The sequence below is a fragment of the Protomyctophum parallelum genome, assembly GCF_964188405.1.
Source record: "Protomyctophum parallelum genome assembly, chromosome: 23".
Taxonomy (NCBI): domain Eukaryota; kingdom Metazoa; phylum Chordata; class Actinopteri; order Myctophiformes; family Myctophidae; genus Protomyctophum; species Protomyctophum parallelum.
Window position 1 is genome coordinate 28,360,504 of NC_139715.1, and position 26,502 is coordinate 28,387,005.

At 42.6% G+C, this 26,502-nt stretch overlaps 1 protein-coding gene across 1 annotated transcript in view; it reads left to right on the forward strand.

The window, feature by feature from the left end:
- LOC310853982 (receptor tyrosine-protein kinase erbB-4-like) overlaps positions 1-26,502 on the forward strand; it is a gene marked incomplete at its 3' end in the record, with an annotated part of 499,617 nt that overhangs the window by 456,399 nt on the left and 16,716 nt on the right. Inside the window, exons 21-23 of the mRNA XM_083758457.1 lie at positions 1,976-2,137; positions 20,024-20,099; positions 20,954-21,100. Coding sequence (XP_083614583.1) covers positions 1,976-2,137; positions 20,024-20,099; positions 20,954-21,100 — 385 coding nt within the window. The remainder of the gene's footprint in view (positions 1-1,975; positions 2,138-20,023; positions 20,100-20,953; positions 21,101-26,502) is intronic.

Below are 26,502 nucleotides of genomic sequence, written 5' to 3' on the forward strand. Positions count from 1 at the left end.
TAAGTATGCGGAACACAATGACTCCCCTCGTCTAATTCTCCTTCTATAGGCCTGACGTCGAAATGAAAAAGAGAATGTATATTCAAAGATTTGTGCCACATTTTCACGATTTCTCAAAAATTGCAGATCTACAAGCTCATAGCGTATAGTACCTTGGTACTGTACGTAATTAGATGGACAATATCAGCCACCAGAAAAAAAAGTACAGGTGTTTTAGATGAATCTATCATGATTAACCCATTCTGAACGGGAACCCATTTTGGTGTTGGCATCATGTTATGCTTTAGCTATTGAAAAATAGCAGATCTACAAGCTCATAGCGCGCCACCGAGTGGCGCGATACGAGCTTGTAGGTCTGCTATTTTTTTTTAAATGAAAAAAGAAAACGACTGACATTTTCGAATCTGATCTCAGGTCAGAATGGGTTAATCAGACCAGTGTGTGTCCAGTGGAAACCTCGTATGAATCTGATCTCAGGTCAGAATGGGTTAAAATGGAGTTATCATGTGTTTGTATAGGAAGGGGCAGCTAAAATGAATATCAACTATCAAAAAAGAAATCTCACCAGTCTGAAGCGAGTGGTGCAACAGCACCCCCTATTGGTACATAGGCACAAAGGTTGGGACATACATAGGGACATGGCTGTTCCTTGGAGTGGTTGCACCACTCAAAAAAAAGCTGTTTGTTTCCTTCTCTTCTCTTCTGGGGGTCCCTGGCATATCTTTTCAAATGGGGGTCCGCCGGCTAATACATGTCAATTAGCCCATTCTGACCTGAGATCAGATTCATACGAGGTTTCCACTGGACACACCCATTTTGGTGTCAGCATCATGTTATGCTTTAGCTATTGAAAAATAGCAGATCTACAAGCTCGTATCGCGCCACCGAGTGGCGCGATACGAGCTTGTAGGTCTGCTATTTTTGAAAAATCGAAGAACGACTGACATTTTTAGAATCTGATCTCAGGTCAGAATGGGTTCATCAGACCAGTGTGTGTCCAGTGGAAACCTCGTATGAATCTGATCTCAGGTCAGAATGGGTTAAGGGGTCCTTGACATGAAAACGTTTGGGACCACTGATTTAGAATATTCCAAATTTATTCCACAATCTGGCCTCCGAACCCAAAGAACAATCGCGACAATCTAGCATATTATACGTTATTTTATTTTTATTTGGACATGACATGACGGAGGAAGTGAGCGATATAGGGACTGATGCCGTAACTTTATAGTGTGCGGTTGTCGTAAAGAAAGACGGACAATAAGTGATCATCGGACGTGATTTAACAACAGCGCTGAGTTTCCCCTGAGAAACAATGGAGGACAGGAGGAAATAACCTGACTTGATATTTATGCATCAACTCAGGTCCTAGTGTCCTCTGTGTGTGTTACTCTCTCTCTCTCTCTCTCTCTCTCTCTCTCTCTTCCACTTCACACTCACTCACTCTCTCTCACTTCCTCTTTAACTCTTTATCTGTCATTCTGTTTCCCTCTTAACATTTTCTCTCACACACTCACTATCGTCATCAGTCACACTCTCACTCTGTCTCTCTTACCCCCATGAATCAATCTCTCTCTCTCTCTCTCTCTCTCTCTCTCTCTCTGTATGAGAGAGTTTTCGTATGTACTCGGCGCTTCGATAGTTTAGTAGCAGCGCGGGGTACCTTTTTGAAAACGCTCTCCACCGATGATGGCAAAGACGAAATGTTAACCGAATGACTTCCTCTCCCTTCCCCATCTTCTCCTCCTCCTCCTCCTCCTCCTCCTCTCTCTCCCCTTTTTTATCCTCCCCCAAACCCTCCACGCTAACCCTCCCTCCCCCCCCTGCATGCCATCCCATCTTTTACTCACCATCCATCCTCCTTCCATCTTCTCCTTCCCCCCACGACCTCTCTCTCTCTCTCTCTCTCTCTCTCTCTCTCTCTCTCTCTCTCTCTCTCTCTCTCTCTCTCTCTCCCCCCCCCCCCCCCCCTCAGGGCATGATGTACCTGGAGGAGCGGAGGCTGGTGCACAGGGACCTGGCAGCGCGTAACGTCCTGGTCAAGTCGCCCAACCACATCAAGATCACGGACTTCGGCCTGGCGCGCCTCCTGGACGCCGACGAGAAGGAGTACAACGCCGACGGGGGCAAGGTGGGTGTAAGAAGTAGCCGCTATAGCCAGACTGCTGCGCCGCTGGCTAGTAGCCACTAGGGGGCACCAGGGGTGCGCGCAGTTCATCTATTTGATCTGTTTTGATTTACCCATTCTGACCTGAGATCAGATTCTAAAATTGTCTTCTAAATCCTGACGGTTTTCTGAAAAAGCTGTGTTTCTATGTCAGTCGTTCTTCGATTTTTTCTAAAATATGAGCTTGTAGGTCTGCTATTTTTCAATAGCTAAAGCATGACATAATGCTAACACCAAAAATGGGTTGAATAATCGCCCTCTAGTGGTCTAACCCATTTTGGCCTGACGTCGAAATTTAAAGAAAATGTCTTCTAAATCTTGACAGTTTTTCTGAAAAACCTCATGTTTCTGTATCAGTCGCTCTCAATATTTCATGTCAAGGACCCCAAAAATTATATGTAATATGACGCCGACCCCCGTCTGAAAATATGTTGTTTCAGGCCCAGAAGCAAAGATTTTAAAACTGAAACTCTGAAAGAATATATATTCAAAGACATGTGAGGTACATTTTCACGATAAAAAACAAATAGCAGACCTACAAGCTCGTAGATGAGCTTGTAGATCTGCTATTTTCCAATAGCTAAATTATAACTAAATGTTTAAAACGCCAAAAGGGGTTCCCGCCCAAAATGGGCTAATGGTACCTCAGCGCCATGCTTCATATCAACATCAACCCCCGCTTTACAAAGACGAAACCCAAATCACGTTGTAGTCTTAGCAGCCGGTCATGTTGTTTATATTTAAAGCACGTTGTAGTCTTAGCAGCCGGTCATGTTGTTTATCTTTAAAGCACGTTGTAGTCTTAGCAGCCGGTCATGTTGTTTATATTTAAAGCACATTGTAGTCTTAGCAGCCGGTCATGTTGTTTATATTTAAAGCACGTTGTAGTCTTAGCAGCCGGTCATGTTGTTTATCTTTAAAGCACGTTGTAGTCTTAGCAGCTGGTCATGTTGTTTATCTTTAAATCACGTTGTAGTCTTAGCAGCTGGTCATGTTGTTTATCTTTAAAGCACGTTGTAGTCTTAGCAGCTGGTCATGTTGTTTATCTTTAAAGCACATTGTAGTCTTAGCAGCTGGTCATGTTGTTTATCTTTAAAGCACATTGTAGTCTTAGCAGCTGGTCATGTTGTTTATCTTTAAAGCACATTGTAGTCTTAGCAGCTGGTCATGTTGTTTATCTTTAAAGCACGTTGTAGTCTTAGCAGCCGGTCATGTTGTTTATCTTTAAAGCACATTGTAGTCTTAGCAGCTGGTCATGTTGTTTATCTTTAAAGCACATTGTAGTCTTAGCAGCTGGTCATGTTGTTTATCTTTAAAGCACGTTGTAGTCTTAGCAGCTGGTCATGTTGTTTATCTTTAAAGCACATTGTAGTCTTAGCAGCTGGTCATGTTGTTTATCTTTAAAGCACATTGTAGTCTTAGCAGTTGGTCATGTTGTTTATCTTTAAATCACGTTGTAGTCTTAGCAGCTGGTCATGTTGTTTATCTTTAAAGCACATTGTAGTCTTAGCAGCTGGTCATGTTGTTTATCTTTAAATCACGTTGTAGTCTTAGCAGCTGGTCATGTTGTTTATCTTTAAAGCACATTGTAGTCTTAGCAGTTGGTCATGTTGTTTATCTTTAAAGCACGTTGTAGTCTTAGCAGCTGGTCATGTTGTTTATCTTTAAAGCACATTGTAGTCTTAGCAGCCGGCCATGTTGTTTATCTTTAAAGCACATTGTAGTCTTAGCAGCTGGTCATGTTGTTTATCTTTAAAGCACATTGTAGTCTTAGCAGCCGGTCATGTTGTTTATCTTTAAAGCACGTTGTAGTCTTAGCAGCTGGTCATGTTGTTTATCTTTAAAGCACGTTGTAGTCTTAGCAGCTGGTCATGTTGTTTATCTTTAAAGCACGTTGTAGTCTTAGCAGCTGGTCATGTTGTTTATCTTTAAATCACGTTGTAGTCTTAGCAGCTGGCCATGTTGTTTATCTTTAAAGCACGTTGTAGTCTTAGCAGCTGGTCATGTTGTTTATCTTTAAAGCACGTTGTAGTCTTAGCAGCTGGCCATGTTGTTTATCTTTAAAGCACGTTGTAGTCTTAGCAGCTGGTCATGTTGTTTATCTTTAAAGCACGTTGTAGTCTTAGCAGCCGGCCATGTTGTTTATCTTTATAGCACATTGTAGTCTTAGCAGCTGAACATGTTGTTTATCTTTAAAGCACGTTGTAGTCTTAGCAGCTGGTCATGTTGTTTATCTTTATAGCACATTGTAGTCTTAGCAGCTGAACATGTTGTTTATCTTTAAAGCACGTTGTAGTCTTAGCAGCTGAACATGTTGTTTATCTTTAAAGCACATTGTAGTCTTAGCAGCCGGCCATGTTGTTTATCTTTAAAGCACATTGTAGTCTTAGCAGCTGGTCATGTTGTTTATCTTTAAAGCACGTTGTAGTCTTAGCAGCCGGTCATGTTGTTTATCTTTAAAGCACGTTGTAGTCTTAGCAGCTGGTCATGTTGTTTATCTTTAAAGCACATTGTAGTCTTAGCAGCTGGTCATGTTGTTTATCTTTAAAGCACATTGTAGTCTTAGCAGCCGGTCATGTTGTTTATCTTTAAATCACGTTGTAGTCTTAGCAGCTGGTCATGTTGTTTATCTTTAAAGCACGTTGTAGTCTTAGCAGCTGGTCATGTTGTTTATCTTTAAAGCACATTGTAGTCTTAGCAGCTGGTCATGTTGTTTATCTTTAAAGCACATTGTAGTCTTAGCAGCTGGTCATGTTGTTTATCTTTAAAGCACGTTGTAGTCTTAGCAGCTGGTCATGTTGTTTATCTTTAAAGCACATTGTAGTCTTAGCAGCCGGTCATGTTGTTTATCTTTAAAGCACATTGTAGTCTTAGCAGTTGGTCATGTTGTTTATCTTTAAAGCACGTTGTAGTCTTAGCAGCTGGTCATGTTGTTTATCTTTAAAGCACATTGTAGTCTTAGCAGCCGGCCATGTTGTTTATCTTTAAAGCACATTGTAGTCTTAGCAGCTGGTCATGTTGTTTATCTTTAAAGCACATTGTAGTCTTAGCAGCCGGTCATGTTGTTTATCTTTAAAGCACGTTGTAGTCTTAGCAGCTGGTCATGTTGTTTATCTTTAAAGCACGTTGTAGTCTTAGCAGCTGGTCATGTTGTTTATCTTTAAATCACGTTGTAGTCTTAGCAGCTGGCCATGTTGTTTATCTTTAAAGCACGTTGTAGTCTTAGCAGCTGGTCATGTTGTTTATCTTTAAAGCACGTTGTAGTCTTAGCAGCTGGCCATGTTGTTTATCTTTAAAGCACGTTGTAGTCTTAGCAGCTGGTCATGTTGTTTATCTTTAAAGCACGTTGTAGTCTTAGCAGCCGGCCATGTTGTTTATCTTTATAGCACATTGTAGTCTTAGCAGCTGAACATGTTGTTTATCTTTAAAGCACGTTGTAGTCTTAGCAGCTGGTCATGTTGTTTATCTTTATAGCACATTGTAGTCTTAGCAGCTGAACATGTTGTTTATCTTTAAAGCACGTTGTAGTCTTAGCAGCTGAACATGTTGTTTATCTTTAAAGCACATTGTAGTCTTAGCAGCCGGCCATGTTGTTTATCTTTAAAGCACATTGTAGTCTTAGCAGCTGGTCATGTTGTTTATCTTTAAAGCACGTTGTAGTCTTAGCAGCCGGTCATGTTGTTTATCTTTAAAGCACGTTGTAGTCTTAGCAGCTGGTCATGTTGTTTATCTTTAAAGCACATTGTAGTCTTAGCAGCTGGTCATGTTGTTTATCTTTAAAGCACATTGTAGTCTTAGCAGCCGGTCATGTTGTTTATCTTTAAATCACGTTGTAGTCTTAGCAGCTGGTCATGTTGTTTATCTTTAAATCACGTTGTAGTCTTAGCAGCTGGTCATGTTGTTTATCTTTAAAGCACGTTGTAGTCTTAGCAGCTGGCCATGTTGTTTATCTTTAAAGCACGTTGTAGTCTTAGCAGCTGGTCATGTTGTTTATCTTTAAAGCACGTTGTAGTCTTAGCAGCTGGTCATGTTGTTTATCTTTAAAGCACGTTGTAGTCTTAGCAGCCGGTCATGTTGTTTATCTTTAAAGCACGTTGTAGTCTTAGCAGCCGGTCATGTTGTTTATCTTTAAATCACGTTGTAGTCTTAGCAGCTGGTCATGTTGTTTATCTTTATAGCACATTGTAGTCTTAGCAGCTGGTCATGTTGTTTATCTTTAAAGCACGTTGTAGTCTTAGCAGCTGGTCATGTTGTTTATCTTTAAATCACGTTGTAGTCTTAGCAGCTGGTCATGTTGTTTATCTTTAAAGCACGTTGTAGTCTTAGCAGCCGGTCATGTTGTTTATCTTTAAAGCACGTTGTAGTCTTAGCAGCTGGTCATGTTGTTTATCTTTAAAGCACGTTGTAGTCTTAGCAGCTGGTCATGTTGTTTATCTTTAAAGCACGTTGTAGTCTTAGCAGCTGGTCATGTTGTTTATCTTTAAAGCACGTTGTAGTCTTAGCAGCTGGTCATGTTGTTTATCTTTAAAGCACGTTGTAGTCTTAGCAGCCGGTCATGTTGTTTATCTTTAAAGCACGTTGTAGTCTTAGCAGCCGGTCATGTTGTTTATCTTTAAATCACGTTGTAGTCTTAGCAGCTGGTCATGTTGTTTATCTTTATAGCACATTGTAGTCTTAGCAGCTGGTCATGTTGTTTATCTTTAAAGCACGTTGTAGTCTTAGCAGCTGGTCATGTTGTTTATCTTTAAATCACGTTGTAGTCTTAGCAGCTGGTCATGTTGTTTATCTTTAAAGCACGTTGTAGTCTTAGCAGCCGGTCATGTTGTTTATCTTTAAAGCACGTTGTAGTCTTAGCAGCTGGTCATGTTGTTTATCTTTAAAGCACGTTGTAGTCTTAGCAGCTGGTCATGTTGTTTATCTTTAAAGCACGTTGTAGTCTTAGCAGCTGGTCATGTTGTTTATCTTTAAAGCACGTTGTAGTCTTAGCAGCTGGTCATGTTGTTTATCTTTAAAGCACGTTGTAGTCTTAGCAGCTGGTCATGTTGTTTATCTTTAAAGCACGTTGTAGTCTTAGCAGCCGGTCATGTTGTTTATCTTTAAAGCACGTTGTAGTCTTAGCAGCTGGTCATGTTGTTTATCTTTAAAGCACATTGTAGTCTTAGCAGCTGGTCATGTTGTTTATCTTTAAAGCACGTTGTAGTCTTAGCAGCTGGTCATGTTGTTTATCTTTAAAGCACGTTGTAGTCTTAGCAGCTGGTCATGTTGTTTATCTTTAAAGCACATTGTAGTCTTAGCAGCTGGTCATGTTGTTTATCTTTAAAGCATGTTGTAGTCTTAGCAGCTGGTCATGTTGTTTATCTTTAAAGCACGTTGTAGTCTTAGCAGCTGGTCATGTTGTTTATCTTTAAAGCACGTTGTAGTCTTAGCAGCTGGTCATGTTGTTTATCTTTAAAGCACGTTGTAGTCTTAGCAGCTGGTCATGTTGTTTATCTTTAAAGCACGTTGTAGTCTTAGCAGCTGGCCATGTTGTTTATCTTTAAAGCACGTTGTAGTCTTAGCAGCTGGTCATGTTGTTTATCTTTAAAGCACGTTGTAGTCTTAGCAGCCGGCCATGTTGTTTATCTTTAAAGCACGTTGTAGTCTTAGCAGCCGGTCATGTTGTTTATCTTTAAAGCACGTTGTAGTCTTAGCAGCCGGTCATGTTGTTTATCTTTAAAGCACATTGTAGTCTTAGCAGCCGGCCATGTTGTTTATCTTTAAAGCACATTGTAGTCTTAGCAGCTGGTCATGTTGTTTATCTTTAAAGCACGTTGTAGTCTTAGCAGCCGGCCATGTTGTTTATCTTTAAAGCACGTTGTAGTCTTAGCAGCCGGTCATGTTGTTTATCTTTAAAGCACGTTGTAGTCTTAGCAGCTGGCCTTGTTGTTTATCTTTAAAGCACGTTGTAGTCTTAGCAGCTGGCCATGTTGTTTATCTTTAAAGCACGTTGTAGTCTTAGCAGCCGGTCATGTTGTTTATCTTTAAAGCACGTTGTAGTCTTAGCAGCCGGTCATGTTGTTTATCTTTAAAGCACGTTGTAGTCTTAGCAGCTGGCCTTGTTGTTTATCTTTAAAGCACGTTGTAGTCTTAGCAGCTGGTCATGTTGTTTATCTTTAAAGCACGTTGTAGTCTTAGCAGCTGGCCATGTTTATCTTTAAAGCACATTGTAGTCTTAGCAGCTGGCCATGTTGTTTATCTTTAAAGCACATTGTAGTCTTAGCAGCTGGCCATGTTGTTTATCTTTAAAGCACGTTGTAGTCTTAGCAGCCGGTCATGTTGTTTATCTTTAAAGCACGTTGTAGTCTTAGCAGCTGGCCATGTTTATCTTTAAAGCACATTGTAGTCTTAGCAGCTGGCCATGTTGTTTATCTTTAAAGCACGTTGTAGTCTTAGCAGCCGGTCATGTTGTTTATCTTTAAAGCACATTGTAGTCTTAGCAGCTGGCCATGTTGTTTATCTTTAAAGCACGTTGTAGTCTTAGCAGCCGGCCATGTTGTTTATCTTTAAAGCACGTTGTAGTCTTAGCAGCTGGTCATGTTGTTTATCTTTAAAGCACGTTGTAGTCTTAGCAGCCGGCCATGTTGTTTATCTTTAAAGCACATTGTAGTCTTAGCAGCTGGTCATGTTGTTTATCTTTAAAGCACATTGTAGTCTTAGCAGCTGGTCATGTTGTTTATCTTTAAAGCATGTTGTAGTCTTAGCAGCTGGTCATGTTGTTTATCATTAAAGCACGTTGTAGTCTTAGCAGCTGGTCATGTTGTTTATCTTTAAATCACGTTGTAGTCTTAGCAGCTGGTCATGTTGTTTATCATTAAATCACGTTGTAGTCTTAGCAGCTGGTCATGTTGTTTATCTTTAAATCACGTTGTAGTCTTAGCAGCTGGTCATGTTGTTTATCTTTAAAGCACGTTGTAGTCTTAGCAGCTGGTCATGTTGTTTATCTTTAAAGCACGTTGTAGTCTTAGCAGCCGGCCATGTTGTTTATCTTTCGCCAGAAACGGTAATATGTCGGCCACAGTGGGATCAAAAATCACTATTCTCAATGCTGGACGGATTTGACAAAAAGACGGATTTTGGAGTATTTTTTTTTTCAGAGAAAACAGGCAGGAAATGAGTGGATTCCAATGGGGCACAAGAACAAAAGGACAGGGCACAACACTTTTTGTTTATTTTTTTCTTCTTACTAATTAGTATCTGATCGACCCAAAACATTGTGTTTATGGTCATGATTTGGCGTAAACGTCTTTAACATAAATACTTTTTGAAGCGTCTATGGGGAACATGAATGGGGACATATTTCCTGAGCCACTCTGGTGGTTCTGAAAGGGGGGCTGGACTGCGGCGCTCTATAGGCCCTGTTTTAGCAGCGCCGTGCGGCCTGCCGGTCCTCCTGGGACTCCGGGAGGGAGTGCAGAGCGTGCAGAGATCCACGCCAAATGGACCAGCGATGCAGGAGATGAAAATGTCTAATGTAATTACAACTTGGTATTTCCACACCAACCATGAAGGTCATTTTCCAGCAATTCAATCTAAGCTGTAAATGTAGACCTCACATAGCACAGGACATTTATATACAGAACACTGCACTGTACACATTGTACTGTAGGTTACATTATCATTTGCAGAATAATATTAATTGTTGAATAGTGTAACTGTAAGGCGTACGCCATGCAATCCATTGACAAACAATAACAAACTACTCTAGTATTTATTCGGTATGTAATGTCTAAGCCAATGGTTGCCAAACATTTTCATGACAAGGAACCCCAAATTGACACTAATTCGCCCGCGGACCCCCATTTGAAAAGATTTGCTAGCAACCCCCATAAGAGAAGGTTTTTACGGCTCTAGCAGTGATTCTCAACCCCTTTAATTTCAATGCGTGTTGCATATTAGTCTACAGTCTATTAAGGCCTATTCATAGTCTGGATTTTCGGTGGTGAGGTGACCACCGCTCCGGTGGTGAGGTGACCACCGCTCCGGTGGTGAGCTGACCACCGGAGCTGTAATAACGTGGAGCGGTGGTGAGTAAAAACAGAGAGAAGGGCTGGAGCGGTGGCGGTGGTTTGCTCTTCACCGCGGCTCAGTGACGTCATGTTGTAGTTCGGTGGTCACCTATAACCACCGTAAATCCAGACTATGTATGAGCCTAGTCTCCATTTAATGGCATTTCTATCTCTGGGACCCCAATTTATATTGTAAGATCAATGCTAATTGAACTCGTGAAGAGCGTAGAGTTACAGACCCATAAGGGTCCATTTGGACCCCACGTTGGGAGTCACTGGTCTACAGTGCTTGTGCTCAACGCTTGGTTTTACAAAAGCCTTTCGCCGCCTGAAAGTTTGTAAGCTCAAGTGGGATTGGACGGACATGTTGTTGGAATGTCGGAACGGAAGAGATCAGCTCAACACATGCATTATTCATTCATCGCTCGCATCCCGCAGCCACAGCCTCGCTGCATGACAATTTCATTATTAATACTTTTGTTTTAATACAAAAAGGAAAAGATTTTCATCAACTCTGTTGAACTTATCAGGCCGTGGAATTTGATTTGCATATACTTCATCTCAACAAATAACGGCACTGCACTTTCCATCGGCTTTGTTTTGTTTTGGGTGGGCGGGCGGGTGTTTTTTAGTTTTCGTTTTTTTTGGTTGGTTGGGGGGGGGGGGGGGGGTGCGTCACTGTGGAGACTTGGTATGCATAAGTGTTTCTATTGTTTTTATTAGATTGCCTTGCTCAGCACTGTTTATTTGGCTGAGGTGGCGAGCTGCAATATGTGACTCCGAAATATCGGGTCACACTCGAGTTTACGTCCGCACGTAACCCAGGCAGGTATTAATTAACCCGACTGTTAATCTATTGGAATGTGTTACGAGCAGCACTTGATTAGTTAGTGATTGTTTGTGTGTGTGTGTGATATTGTGCAAACTCTTAAGGTTCTTAAATAGCAGATTTTACTTCCTGACTCAGAGGACTTCCGGCCAGTGTTGTTTTCGTCGACTAAAACTAAGACGAGAAATGTTCGTCGACTACCTTTTTTCACTGGCGAAAACTAAATGGAAACTAAATAAAAACTAAGCCATGATGACTAAAACTATAAGTCTGATATATTGACAATCTTAGTAGACAAGAGTATAAGACACAAGTCATTTTACACTTGGTTTCATGCTGAAAATAGCAGATATACAAGCTCACAACGCATCACCGCGCGACACATTGTGAGCTTGTAGATTTGCTTTTTTCAGCAATTGTGAAATCTGTCATTACGACGGCATCAAGCCTTGCCAAAATACATTTTAGTCGACTAAATCAACCGTAGATTTAGGCGACAAAAATCTTATGATGTTTAGTCGACTAAAACTAGACTAACACTAAGACATTCCAGGTGACTAAAATGTGACTAAAACTAAATGAAAACTATTCAAAAGACTAAAACTAAAATAGAAATATGCTGCCAACACTGCGTCAAGTTAAGAGTACCGTTCAGGAGTATGAATTATGGCAACGAGAACCCAACCACCAGATGGCGCTATGGCACTGGGTGAGTTAGGAGGGTGTGTCGACTCGGTCAGAACAATGCGAGTGTTATTCAAGTGTACCCTATTGGCCTGAATATAAAAAACGTTTTTTATAAAATATCCCGATACATCGGTGCATCCCTAGTTTGAAAAATATAGACAATTTTGGAGGGTTTCTGCCATTCCCAAACTATTGGGGCTTTAGGTGAAAAGTGCATAAAACACATTGTCTGCATGGAAGGAAGGTAGTTACCATGTTTACCCAGGGTAACTGGACTAAGCTCAAGAACATGTTTACAGCCAGGCCCTGCTCATAGAACATTTCATGGTAGGGGTTCAATGCCTTGCTCAAGGGCACTTCAGCGGTGGTAATTTCAACGTGCCGGTCCAGGGATACGAACTAGCGACCTTCCGATATCAAGACCGCTCCGCAAACCGTTCGGCCACCGCTGCCCCTATTCGTCACTATGAATAGCATCACTACTGATGCAGAACTACTGATGCTGTCCAAACATCACATTATGGCCCATATATCGGCCCAAACCGATATATTGAGCTATGGTTCCAACATTGACAGGCTCTGTTATACTGTAGGCACGAGAACAGTCGTTCCAAAACTTCTCAAACCGGGACCCGAAAGAGAGACTAGACGTTTGCCCGAGACCCAGACTAGTGAAAATATCCGATCTACTTTTTAGTTTTTAGTTTTTTCCCCCCAAAATGAGTTAATAGCACAGGCAGACTCTTCACATACTAGACTAGAGCATGTCTGAAATAAATGTCAGAGCTGAAATTGAGTTTTCTCAACTCACTGTTTTCTGCAAGACATCACTCTATAAGCCATATCTCCAAAAGTGGTGGGTCGAACTGAACAACCAATTTTTGTAGCTATGATTCCCTGCTTTCATATGTCATGAAGTGGCCAATGGCAGTCCCTCAGTCAAGGGGCTTTTTTATTTTGACCCAAAACAACTGTAAACAGTGCCACGGAAAACATAACCGGCTTAGAATGAGTCACTTCTCCCGGCATGTGGGCTATACCAGTAATCATGATAAATGATTGATGTCGTCAGGGGATATCGATGCTGTCAGACAGAAACCTTCCAACTACACATAGAAAACGTTTTAGTTATAAATGAATGCCCTACTTCATCACGCAAGAGTGCTCGCACTAAAGGCGTGAAACGTAGCAGATCTGCAAGCTCACAATGCGGCGGTGCGTTAACGTGAGATTGTATAGATAGGTCGATTATTTTAGAATAATAACAATGGAACGCGTACCGTTTTGGACATGCAAGGTTTCTATAAACAGTCATCCAGTAAATAGAAAAATGAGAGCGGGCCATTGAGGACAAATCAACCCAGATGACAGTGGAGACCCCAGTGACATGGCACCAACCAGGGCTTTCATTTCCCTTCATACTGTTCATTTCCCCAGAGAGGGAGAGGGGGGGGGGAGAGGGGGCTAGGGGAGAGGGAGAGGTGGGGAGTGAGAGGGTAGGGAGAGGGAGAGATAGAGAGGTGTCTGGGGGAGAGAGAGAGAGATAGAGGTGGGGAGAGGGAGAGAGAGAGGGTAGGGGGAGGGAGGGAGGGAGGGAGGGAGAGAGTGGGAGAGGAAGATAGAGACTGCATGAGAGGTTCCCAGAAAATAGGAGGCTCTGACTGTGCTAAATGACGCGTGTGTGTGTGCGTGCGTGCGTGCGTGCGTGCGTGTGTGCGTGCGTGCGTCATGTTTCTGTGTATTCAATAAAACATACTGGCACTATCGCAGCACGTCAGGTAAATTGGTTTGCTCAGGTCTCTACAGTACATATAATATAGGTAAACAGCAGCCCTCTGCACTGAGGGGTGATAGTGGTGTGAAACAGTACATATATAGGTAAACAGCAGCCCTCTGCACTGAGGGGTGATAGTGGTGTGAAACAGTACATATAGGTAAACAGCAGCCCTCTGCACTGAGGGGTGATAGTGGTGTGAAACAGTACATATAGGTAAACAGCAGCCCTCTGCACTGAGGGGTGATAGTGGTGTGAAACAGTACATATATAGGTAAACAGCAGCCCTCTGCACTGAGGGGTGATAGTGGTGTGAAACAGTACATATATAGGTAAACAGCAGCCCTCTGCACTGAGGGGTGATAGTGGTGTGAAACAGTACATATATAGATAAACAGCAGCCCTCTGCACTGAGGGGTGATAGTGGTGTGAAACAGTACATATATAGGTAAACAGCAGCCCTCTGCACTGAGGGGTGATAGTGGTGTGAAACAGTACATATATAGGTAAACAGCAGCCCTCTGCACTGAGGGGTGATAGTGGTGTGAAACAGTACATATATAGGTAAACAGCAGCCCTCTGCACTGAGGGTGATAGTGGTGTGAAACAGTACATATATAGGTAAACAGCAGCCCTCTGCACTGAGGGGTGATAGTGGTGTGAAACAGTACATATAGGTAAACAGCAGCCCTCTGCACTGAGGGGTGATAGTGGTGTGAAACAGTACATATAGGTAAACAGCAGCCCTCTGCACTGAGGGGTGATAGTGGTGTGAAACAGTACATATAGGTAAACAGCAGCCCTCTGCACTGAGGGGTGATAGTGGTGTGAAACAGTACATATAGGTAAACAGCAGCCCTCTGCACTGAGGGGTGATAGTGGTGTGAAACAGTACATATAGGTAAACAGCAGCCCTCTGCACTGAGGGGTGATAGTGGTGTGAAACAGTACATATATAGGTAAACAGCAGCCCTCTGCACTGAGGGGTGATAGTGGTGTGAAACAGTACATATATAGGTAAACAGCAGCCCTCTGCACTGAGGGGTGATAGTGGTGTGAAACAGTACATATATAGGTAAACAGCAGCCCTCTGCACTGAGGGGTGATAGTGGTGTGAAACAGTACATATATAGATAAACAGCAGCCCTCTGCACTGAGGGGTGATAGTGGTGTGAAACAGTACATATATAGGTAAACAGCAGCCCTCTGCACTGAGGGGTGATAGTGGTGTGAAACAGTACATATATAGGTAAACAGCAGCCCTCTGCACTGAGGGGTGATAGTGGTGTGAAACAGTACATATATAGGTAAACAGCAGCCCTCTGCACTGAGGGGTGATAGTGGTGTGAAACAGTACATATAGGTAAACAGCAGCCCTCTGCACTGAGGGGTGATAGTGGTGTGAAACAGTACATATAGGTAAACAGCAGCCCTCTGCACTGAGGGGTGATAGTGGTGTGAAACAGTACATATAGGTAAACAGCAGCCCTCTGCACTGAGGGGTGATAGTGGTGTGAAACAGTACATATAGGTAAACAGCAGCCCTCTGCACTGAGGGGTGATAGTGGTGTGAAACAGTACATATAGGTAAACAGCAGCCCTCTGCACTGAGGGGTGATAGTGGTGTGAAACAGTACATATAGGTAAACAGCAGCCCTCTGCACTGAGGGGTGATAGTGGTGTGAAACAGTACATATAGGTAAACAGCAGCCCTCTGCACTGAGGGGTGATAGTGGTGTGAAACAGTACATATATAGGTAAACAGCAGCCCTCTGCACTGAGGGGTGATAGTGGTGTGTGAAACAGTACATATATAGGTAAACAGCAGCCCTCTGCACTGAGGGGTGATAGTGGTGTGAAACAGTACATATAGGTAAACAGCAGCCCTCTGCACTGAGGGGTGATAGTGGTGTGAAACAGTACATATAGGTAAACAGCAGCCCTCTGCACTGAGGGGTGATAGTGGTGTGAAACAGTACATATATAGGTAAACAGCAGCCCTCTGCACTGAGGGGTGATAGTGGTGTGAAACAGTACATATAGGTAAACAGCAGCCCTCTGCACTGAGGGGTGATAGTGGTGTGAAACGACCGTGCCATCATCCTATAGTCCTGCGGTTCCCACTGCTGGCCTGCAAGGAAATTGCAATTGTCTCTATTATTGCAAGATAAGTTTCTCAACCTGTTTAACCCATTCTGACCTGAGACCAGATTCTAACGCACAGAAGAATGGTGGTTCTTTAACGCATTTTGACCTGAGATCAGATTCTAAAAATGTCTTCTAAATCCTGACAGTTTAAAAAAATAGCAGACCTACAAGCTCGTAGCGCGCCTCCAAGTGGCACACTACGAGCTTGTAGATCTGCTATTGTTCAATAGCTAAAGCATAGCGTGATGCTAACACCAGACGTTCCCACCCGGTTAATTTCAAGGACCCCCCCCCAAGGACCCCAATTTGTATTGTAAAATAAGGCCTCATTTTGTTCCCAACTATCATCCAGCTGGGGACCCCCTGGAACTCTCTCAAGGACCCCTGGGGGTCGATCCCCTGGACCCCCACTTTGGGAATACCAGATCTGTGTAATGCCCGCTTGCACACCTCCCGCCGATGGCTGTGGAGTACAGTGTATGCTAGCCTCAGTGCCAGGCTTTCATTTTTGTTGGTGCAAAAACTGAAAGCGTATGCTAATCGATGGCACTACTTGGAAAATGATTGACTTTATTAAAAAAAAAGAGTACAAAGTGCTTTCAATTCTCCCGTGTACAGTCAGTCGTACAAGGAGGTTAAGTGACAATTAGTTTGAACAAAATACGTACAGTAGCATCCTTTCATCATCCTTCCCTATCTGTCCTTTACAGTTTAGTACATTTTTAGTGCGCTGTGAATCAATGTTGTTTTTGGCGGAAAATTTCAGTTTTAGTCAGAGTCTCTTGAATAGTTTTCCTCTAGTTGTATTCACATTTTAGTCACCTGGAATGTTTTAGTGTTAGTCTAGTTTTAGTCGACTAAATGTCTTTTTTTTTCGGCAGGCCAATTTGATGCTATTTCCAGCATGCAACCAAGTGTAAAATGACTTATACTGGATCTCTTGTCCACTATAGTCCCTAAAACGTCTAGTTTTTATTTGACGAAATGTCAATTGTCAATATATTTTATATATAGTATAATAGTTTAACCCATTCTGACCTGAGATCAGATTCATACGAGGTTTCCACTGGACACACACTGGTCTGATTAACCCATTCTGACCTGAGACCAGATTCTAAAAATGTCAGTCGTTCTTCGATTTAAAAAAAATAGCAGACCTACAAGCTCATATCGCGCCACTCGGTGGCGCGATATGAGCTTGTAGATCTGCTATTTTTAAATAGCTAAAGCATAACGTAATGCACCAAAATGGGTTCCCGTATAGAATGGGTTAATATATATAGTATAATAGTTTTAGTCATCATTTTCATTTAGTCTCCATTTAGTTTTCGTCAGTGAAAAAAGGTAGTCGACGAATGCATTTTTCGTCATAGTATTAGTCGACAAAATCAACACTGCTGTGAATGCTCTTTCATTTTCCCTCTTTCCGATTCTCTCTCAAAAAAAGTGTATTTAAAAACTATTTACGGAGCCAGATCTTCGTGTTTTCTTTTCTCCCCCCATATAAACAAATTGGAGAATTTAATATAATTGTCTCCATTGACTATTTATAATGCAATAACGTAATGAATAATTCACCCATGCGCTTATCTTTTTTTTCTTATTCTCCTGGCAAACGTTCTCTTTCTGATTCCCCCCAGCCCCAGTCCCTTTCTCCAGCCTCCGCTTTCTCAGGCGTCCCTCTCTCTCTCTTTCTCTTGTTTAAACCATTTAGGCCTGACGTCGAAATTTAAAAAAGAATATTCTAAATTATTTTTGAAAAACCTCATGTTTCTGTATCAGTGGTGTTCAATATTTCATGTCAAGGACCTCAGAAACTACATGTAATTAACCCCCATCTGACAATATGTTGTTCCAGGAACCCCCTCAGAAGCAAAGATTTGAGTTAAAAACGTTATAAACGTTATAAAAGGTTTGCGCTACATTTGAATGATTTTTTTTTTTCAAAAACAGCAGACCTACAAGCTACATGAGCTTGTAGATCTGCTATTTTTCAATGGATAACTTTAAAAACACCAAAAGGGCTTCCCGGCCAAAATGGATTAATCTCTTTCTATATCCTTCTCTTTCATCTCTCCCTCGGTCCCATTGATTCCACCCCTCGGTCTATCCGCTGCTGTACGTGATAATATGTCTCCTCTCCGGTTATTCCTCAAAGAACACTTATTGAGCTAGCTTCAAGTTATCCCACTTTGGGCGGGAACCCCCTTTTGGCGTTTTAATGTTAATGTTACACTTTAGCTATTGAAAAATAGCAGATCTACAAGCTCATAGCGCGGCACCGCGCTCAAATATTTGCTTCTGGGTGGCAGTGGGGAGGTCCCTGGAACAACACATTTTCAGATGCAGGTCGGCGGCCAATTATTGCCTATAATTACATATAGTTACTGAGGTCGTGGACATGAAGATGTCTGAGAACCACTGACGTATAGAAACATGGGTTTAACCCTGTGAGAACCACTGACGTATAGAAACATGGGTTTAACCCTGTGAGAACCACTGACGTATAGAAACATGGGTTTGAACCACTGACGTATATAAACATGAGGTTTAACCCTGTGAGAACCACTGACGTATAGAAACATGGGTTTAACCCTGTGAGAACCACTGACGTTTAGAAACATGGGTTTGAACCACTGACGTATAGAAACATGAGGTTTAACCCTGTGAGAACCACTGACGTATAGAAACATGGGTTTTTCAGAAAACTCATGAAGTCATTTTTGTAGAATCGTCCTCAGGTCTAAACGGGTTATATAAGTATCTGGGCTTCCAGATCGACCCATCAAATATCTCTTAAACTCCACACCTCAAGCCTATATAGTCTCTATAAAGCTCAAGGTGAAGGCTTGTGTTACAGGAGTAAATCATGCCTTTCTCGTGGAGACAGGGAATTCCCGGTGTCGTCAACCATCTTGCTTCGTCTTTCCTGGCCACGGTGACCCATACAGTCATCCATGATGTACAGTATCGGGTCATACTGTACATCATGGATGAGTCCGCTCAGTGTCTGCAATCATTAGATTCCGGGTATCATTTGTGCGTTAACCCATTTTGGTGTTAGCATTATGTTGTGCTTTAGCTATTGAACAAATGTGATGGCATCGTGACTACGAGCTGTGCGGCCGCTCTCTCCTTTCTCATGTCAAGGACCCCCAAAAATATATGTAATTGGCCGCCGACCCCCATCTGAAAATATGATGTTCCAGGGACACCCCCCCCCCCCCCCAGAAGCAAGGATATGAGTTAAACCGTTCACTGTGAAAGGATATATATATTAAAAGATTTGAGGTACATTTTCACGCTTAAAAAAAAATAGCAGACCTACAAGCGCACTCGGTGCTTGTAGATCTGCTATTTTTCAATAGCTAAAGTATAACATATAAGGCTTAGAAACTTCGCTGGATTTTCGCGGATTAAAAGCCCAAATAATTCAGCGTATGCTCTAAAGGTAATACAACAATCTCGGCAGTGAAGGGGGGTTGATTAAAATGCGGGTTAAGCGTGTAAAACAGTCAAACTGTTAATCCAGTATATGAACTTGAACCATTTTGGTGTTTATGCATAACTCTCTGCATCTTATGCTCTGCTTCTCTGGGGCTTTGTGTGATCTCAGAGTGTGTGTGTGTGTCATACTGTACTTGCGCTAAGATAAATTGAACGCAATAAACTGAATGCAATTGGCGTTGCAATAAATGGTTATTCCCGTCTTAACTGCAAAATGAATCAAATTTATCCATTCTGGGCGGGAACCCCTGTTGGTGTTTTAAGCATTATGTTATACTTTATAGCTATTGAAAGCTCATAGCGCTATGAACTTGTACGTAGGTCTGCTATTTTTGAAAAAAAATGTGAAAATGTGCCTCAAATCTTTGAATATATTATTACAGAGTGAACATTGTAACTCAAATCTTTGCTTCTGGGAGGGTCCCTGGAACAACATATTTTCAGATAGGGGGTTGGCAGCCAATTACATATGATATTGGGGGTCCTTGAGATGAAATAGTTTGAGCACCACTGACATATAAGACACATAAGGTTTTTCAGAAAAAACTAGGTCTAAATGGTTTAACCCATTCTGAACGGGAACCCATTTTGGTGTTAGCATCATGTTATGCTTTAGCTATTGAAAAATAGCAGATCTACAAGCTCATAGCGCGCCACCGAGTGGCGCGCTACGAGCTTGTAGGTCTGCTATTTTTGAAAAATCGAAGAACGACTGACATTTTTAGAATCTGATCCCAGGTCAGAATGGGTTAATCAGACCAGTGTGTGTCCAGTGGAAACCTCGTATGAATCTGATCTCAGGTCAGAATAGGTTAATACAATCCCTCCATCCTTCTCTCTCTCTCTCTCTCTCTCCTTTCGACCAGATGCCCGTGAAGTGGATGGCTCTGGAGTGCATACACTACAGGAAGTTCACCCACCAGAGTGACGTGTGGAGTTACGGTATGAAAATGCCATTAACAGTAATAATGCATCTGCAGTGAACACAGGATCCTACATGGAATTATCATGAGCGTCCATGGCCTTTTTGCATAAAATGAATGAGGGAAGCCACTTCACTTTCTGTGTCAAAGACGGGTTCATCCCACAGGCTTTGGGGTGGATTTCAGGGCTTTGGTGGGTGATGGGTGGGGGGGGGGGGATCTTTTCTCTCAAATGTGGCATGGCCAGTATAAGTATTAGGGCCGATTCATACTCCTATATTTTACCGCTGTAGTGCCGAAATGATTTCGGCTCGTCAGACATTTTCAGTAGCACCGAAGAGCCGACTTTAATATATGTTTTCTTCTTTTCATTAGTCACCTCCAAATTTCAACTGAATGTGTGAATGTGTCAATGTATCATCATGACATGCCACACAATACACACATAATTGCGTTTCTCGGCATTGTTCGAATACAACGGAGAATTCAACTCGCGGTTTGGGGTGACCTTTTTTCTTCTCTTTATTCTTTTTTTTTTATGTTTCTTTGTGGCTTTCGCCTTTATTTTATATTTTTTTATGGAGGGACAGAAAGTAGGCTGACAGGAGATGGGGGGGGGGGGGGGGGGGGGTCACTCCCCCATCTCTCTCCCCATGTCCTGTCGGGATTGGGAGTCGAACCCGCGGCACACTGCATTACCAGACTGGATTACCAGCTAAGGTGCCTGGGCCGTGGCTCAGGCACGCTTTATTCTATCATTTCTCGTTTTAGTTGACGTTTAGTTTAGTTTAGTTTAGTTAGTCTAGCCACTCTCACACTCTCTCTCTCTCTCTCTCTCTCTCTCCCCCCCCCCCCCCCCCCCCCCCCCCCCAGGCGTGACCATCTGGGAGCTGATGACGTTCGGAGGCAAGCCGTACGACGGCATCCCCACGCGGGAGATCCCCGACATCCTGGAGAAAGGAGAGCGCCTGCCTCAGCCGCCCATCTGCACCATTGACGTCTACATGGTCATGGTCAAATGTAAGTCATCTGCACCATCGACGTCTACATGGTCATGGTCAAATGTAAGTAATCTGCACCATCGACGTCTACATGGTCATGGTCAAATGTAAGTCATCTGCACCATCGACGTCTACATGGTCATGGTCAAATGTAAGTCATCTGCACCATCGACGTCTACATGGTCATGGTCAAATGTAAGTCATCTGCACCATCGACGTCTACATGGTCATGGTCAAATGTAAGTCATCTGCACCATCGACGTCTACATGGTCATGGTCAAATGTAAGTCATCTGCACCATCGACGTCTACATGGTCATGGTCAAATGTAAGTCATCTGCACCATCGACGTCTACATGGTCATGGTCAAATGTACAGTAATCTGCACCATCGACGTCTACATGGTCATGGTCAAATGTAAGTCATCTGCACCATCGACGTCTACATGGTCATGGTCAAATGTAAGTCATCTGCACCATCGACGTCTACATGGTCATGGTCAAATGTAAGTACAGTAATCGGCACCATAGTCGTCTACATCAGTGGCTCTCAACCTTTTCAGGCCGTGACCCCCCCAAAATAATCATATTTGATTTGGAGTTGAGGAGTTGAGGCATTATTACTGTATATTTAGTTCCACACAATAGCCGATAGCCGATCTACAAGCTCACAATGCCTCGCAAACTCGTTCATGAGAAGGCATAATGCATAGTGAGCTTGTAGATCTGCTATGTGAAAACTTGAAATGGGACTGGGATGCATAATGAGTGCTTTCAACTTTGTGGTACTTTTTTTGATAGCAATACTTTTGTACTTTTTTAATTTCGACATCAGGCCTGAATAAAACATGCGAGTACACTGATGCCGTGGGACAGGGACGTTGAACTGGAAGAAGAAGTAGTGACAAAATGACAGATCACAGCCCAGGCTTTCCCTCCCCAGAGGGTCGCGAGGCCCCATTTGGACTCTCGGAATATGGAGATGTGGGGGGGGTCTGTTAGGAAGGGGGAAAAAAAGCTCCTAATTAAACTTGAATGACTGTAATAATATAATGATAGTGGCTTTCAAATGATTTTCTCTCTCGGGTATGGCCACAGAAGCCACAGCTATAGGAAATGCCCCGCGGCCTCATTAGCTTATGAAAACATGTCACCACCGACCACCTGGATTTCTTGGTCCCCTTTGAGGAATGCTCCGACCGACATATTGCATACATTTTGTGTCGACGCAACCCGACAGTAAATGGTGTGGCTTTTGGAGTCGAGTAGCATAACGGTATGGATTTTAGTGTATAGGCCTATACTGTATATTATAATGAACCAACGGCGGTGTGATATGGAGTCATGTACTGTACCATGTATGCATTTTAACGACAGTATAGCCATGCTGTAGCCAATTATCTGTGCTCGGCTTTTTTCTCTTTTTTTGAGTGGTCAATTATTTTAGTACTATGGTATAAAGTCAAGTACCATGTATGCATTTTCCTGAATAATGATTAACCCTTTAGTTTAGACCCTAGATTCTAAAACAACATTTTTCATGTCAAGGACCCTGAGAATTATCTGTATTTGTCCACCGACCCCCATCTGGAAATATGTTGTTCCAGGGACCCCCTCCAAGAAGCACAGATTTGAGTTTAAAAAATGTTGACTATTATATATATTCAAAGATTCGAGCCACATTTTCATGATTTGTGGCTCTACGATCTACAAGCTCGCACTCAGTGCCGCGCTATGAGCTTGTAGATCTGCTATTTTTCAACGGCTAAAGTTTAAAATAATGGTTAAAACACCAAATGGGGTTCCCGTCCTGAATGGATTTAACTGACTGGTATTGTTTATTTATTTTATTATTACAGTTACAGTATAGCCAATTATTTGCACCCCTTTTTTCCTCCCCCAGTTCAGTCGTTATTTCCATTAATTCCTCCCCTATTTTGGCCCCAACCAAATAGCCGATCTACAAGCCCACAGTGCGTCGCATCGCAACACAGTGCGTCTGCACACAGTGGTGCAGTCGGTAGTGCTGTCGCCTCACGGCTAGGAGGTCCTGGGTTTGATTCCTGCTGGGGACGCTGTGGGCACTGGAGGCGTATTCCCTCCTCTGCGTAATCCGTGCGGGATTGGCGAATGTTCTCCAAAAAACCCTCCTGGTCTCTAAACTGCCTCCCCCTGGCGCCTGATGGAGGGGAAAGGAACTGGTTGGAATGACGTGTCCCTTCCACGCGCTACGTCCAACCGGGGAAACTCCCCCCCCCCCCCTGTCAGGTGAAAAGAAGCGGCTTGGACTCCTCATGCATTGAAGGAAGCATGAGGTCAGTCCATTGCTCTTTTGAAAAAAATGGGTTGCAAAATCGTGGGATAAAAAATATTTTTGAAAAAGAAAGAAAGAAACAGGAACTCTGTTTGGCTCCTCCCCTTTCATAGTCAACTTTCTCACGGTGCTTCTGTGTTTATTCCTACTGACAACAACACTACATGATGGCAGTGGTGCAGCTGTTGGCAGAATAATGTCTTAACCCATTCTGACCCGAGATCAGATTCATACGAGGTTTCCGCCGGACACACACTGGTCTGATGAACCCATTCTGACCTGAGATCAGATTCTAAAAATGTCAGTCGTTCTTCGATTTTTTTTCAAAAATAGCAGACCTACAAGCTCGTATCGCGCCACTCGGTGGCGCGATATGAGCTTGTAGATCTGCTATTTTTAAATAGCTAAAGCATAACATCATGCCAACACCAAAATGGGTGCCCGTTCAGAATGGGTTAAGAGATCACTTTGCTCATGATCCCCTGGAAATACTTGAGTAAAGTATAATAGCATATACCTTGAGTAAATACTTACTTTACACACGAAATGAACTAGCCGGTCACGTGTCACTAAGTGAGTGGCAGTTGTGGGAGGGACCCGTCGCCCAATAACGAGCTGGCAGGAAACAAAAAAAAGCCAAAAAAAGCCAACTACATTAATCCTAATTACATGTTGACTGCGAGCTGTTGTTTGTGATTTGACTGGCGCTCGCGGCCGCGCACCGGCGCCTTTTGGCTCAATATTGATGGAGATGGAGCGGATTTTGATTGGTCAGAGTAATTGCACCTCGTTTAGGTAATGTGCATGTGGTGTCAGAGGAGGAAATGAGATGAACGGGGAGAGAGAGAGGGGGAGAGAGGGAGAGGGGGAGAGCGGGGGAGATGGGGAGAGGGAGAGAAGGGGGGAGGGGGGGGGGGGGGGGGGGAGGGGGAGGGAGAGGAGCAAGTGAAAGGATAATGGCTGGTGTGAGGAGTTCCCTTCAGGAGTATTTCTAAATGTATTCCCGAGAAAGAATATGACTTTAGCCCATTTTGGTGTTGGTATTATGCTATGCATTAGCTATTGAAAAACAGCAGATCTACAAGCTACGAGCTTGTAGGTCTGCTATTTTTTGAAAAATCGAAGAACGACTGACATAGAAACATAGCTTTCTCAGAAAACTGTCAGGACATATTTTTTTAAATCTGATCTCAGGTCAAAATGGGTTAAAAGCCCCCACTAGCAGCCCCCCGCCCCCTAGAGGCCATGTTTCTCCGTTACATCGAACGGGGATTTTTGGCCGAAAAGTGTTTTTTTTTGAGGGAAGGCCGTCGATCGGCGGTGTTCATCATCCTGCTCATAATAGCAAACATGTTGAGCTTGTGAATCAGCTATTTTGCTACTTAACCCATCTGACCTGAGATCATATTCTAAAAATGTCTTCTACATCGCTACGGAGCTACATCGCTATGAGCTTGTAGATGTACTACAGTGACATTGACTGTAGTATGACGAAGCATATAGAGCATTGAATTACGAAAAAACAAAACTCTGTATGATATTTTATATAACTAATAATGATTTAAAAAGATCTGTGCCACCACCTGTTGGACAGAAATGTTTGTGCAGGTGCAAGAGAATAAGGACAAATAAATAATAAATAAGCGTGGGCGCGTTGCGTGCTCGTTGAAAGAAATTAAATAGTAAAAAATAATAATGTACTTTTTTTTATAATGCAATATTATGTTCTGGAACAGGTGGGGTGTGCTGCTAAAAACTTAACCAAACGTTCCTGGCACAGATTGTGTTTTTAATTCATATAAGAGCGGAGGTGTCTATGCATGCCTGACAGCAACCATACATCTTTTCTGGTAAATGGTTTCACAAAAAAGACGCAACAGGCTGTAGATTGTTTCGTCCGCATCCACGGATACAAACTCAACTCATCGACTTTAGAGATGATACAAAATGAACATCCAGCCACATTGTCGCTGGTATATATTCGGTTAATTCTAGCTGATCAAGGAATGCAGAATGCAAGGTGTGGACAGACAATATCTTAACACTCGGTCAACACGCGGATGTAATTGGCTGTCATCCGCACCGCTGCACGCACGGACAGTAATTGGGAATCTGACACGCTACTGTTTAATTCCCATTTAACATGCTACAGATGTTACACTGACTTCTGCCAGTCGCCCTCGTTTGTCATGTCCAATAATGTGCACATGCACATGCTATAAGACACATTGTACAGTTTTTAATCTGGTGTATATTCATCCATATAGTGAGCAGGTTGACACTCAACCCAACAATTCTAAAGCTTTCTCATTTCAAGGACCCCCAGTTATATTGCTATATATAGCATATATATAATATGTTATAGACCCACAATTACGATACGATACAACTTCATTGTCGGCTTACACTGAAATTTGTTTTGCGTCACCGTTCAAGACAGACAAGACACAGACAGTACATTACAAAACAGTACATTACAAAATGATAGATATTACAGGACAAAAATCACAGAAACAGACAAGAACACATCCTCTGGTTTAAGGATTTTGGTTTAACAGCAGAACAGAAAAAATAGTTATTTAGTCTGTTTTTCTTATACTTAGGGACTCTAAAGCGCCCCATGGAGGTCAACAGTTGATATTCATCATTTAATACGTGTAAGGGGTCAGAAGAGATACTCTTCGCCTGTCTAAGCATGCTCTTGGTCCTCTTTAAAGGAATTTAACACAGCCTCAACATTTTTAGCGCAGATCTTAATTTGGCTGTAAAGTTTGTTCTTATATACTGCAGATAGGCTGTTAATTAAACCAGGCTATGCTACAGTACAACATCACAGTTTGAACAACATTGAATAACCCCTATCGACACTGTGAAATCCTCAGTGTGGAACCATTATTGTCTCCGTAAGGGTCCATTTGTGCGCTCCCCCAAATATTTCGGGACCCCCTAAAATATTTTGGACGATGGACCCCCAGGTTGAGAACCCGCCCCTGCTCTACAGAACAGGGAGGTGTTGAACGGTTCTGGGTCTCAAACTGAAACCCATGTGACCTTGGCGAGTTGCTCGCTCCACTCACTCACAGAGCCTCTTGAACTGCGATGCGTCAGC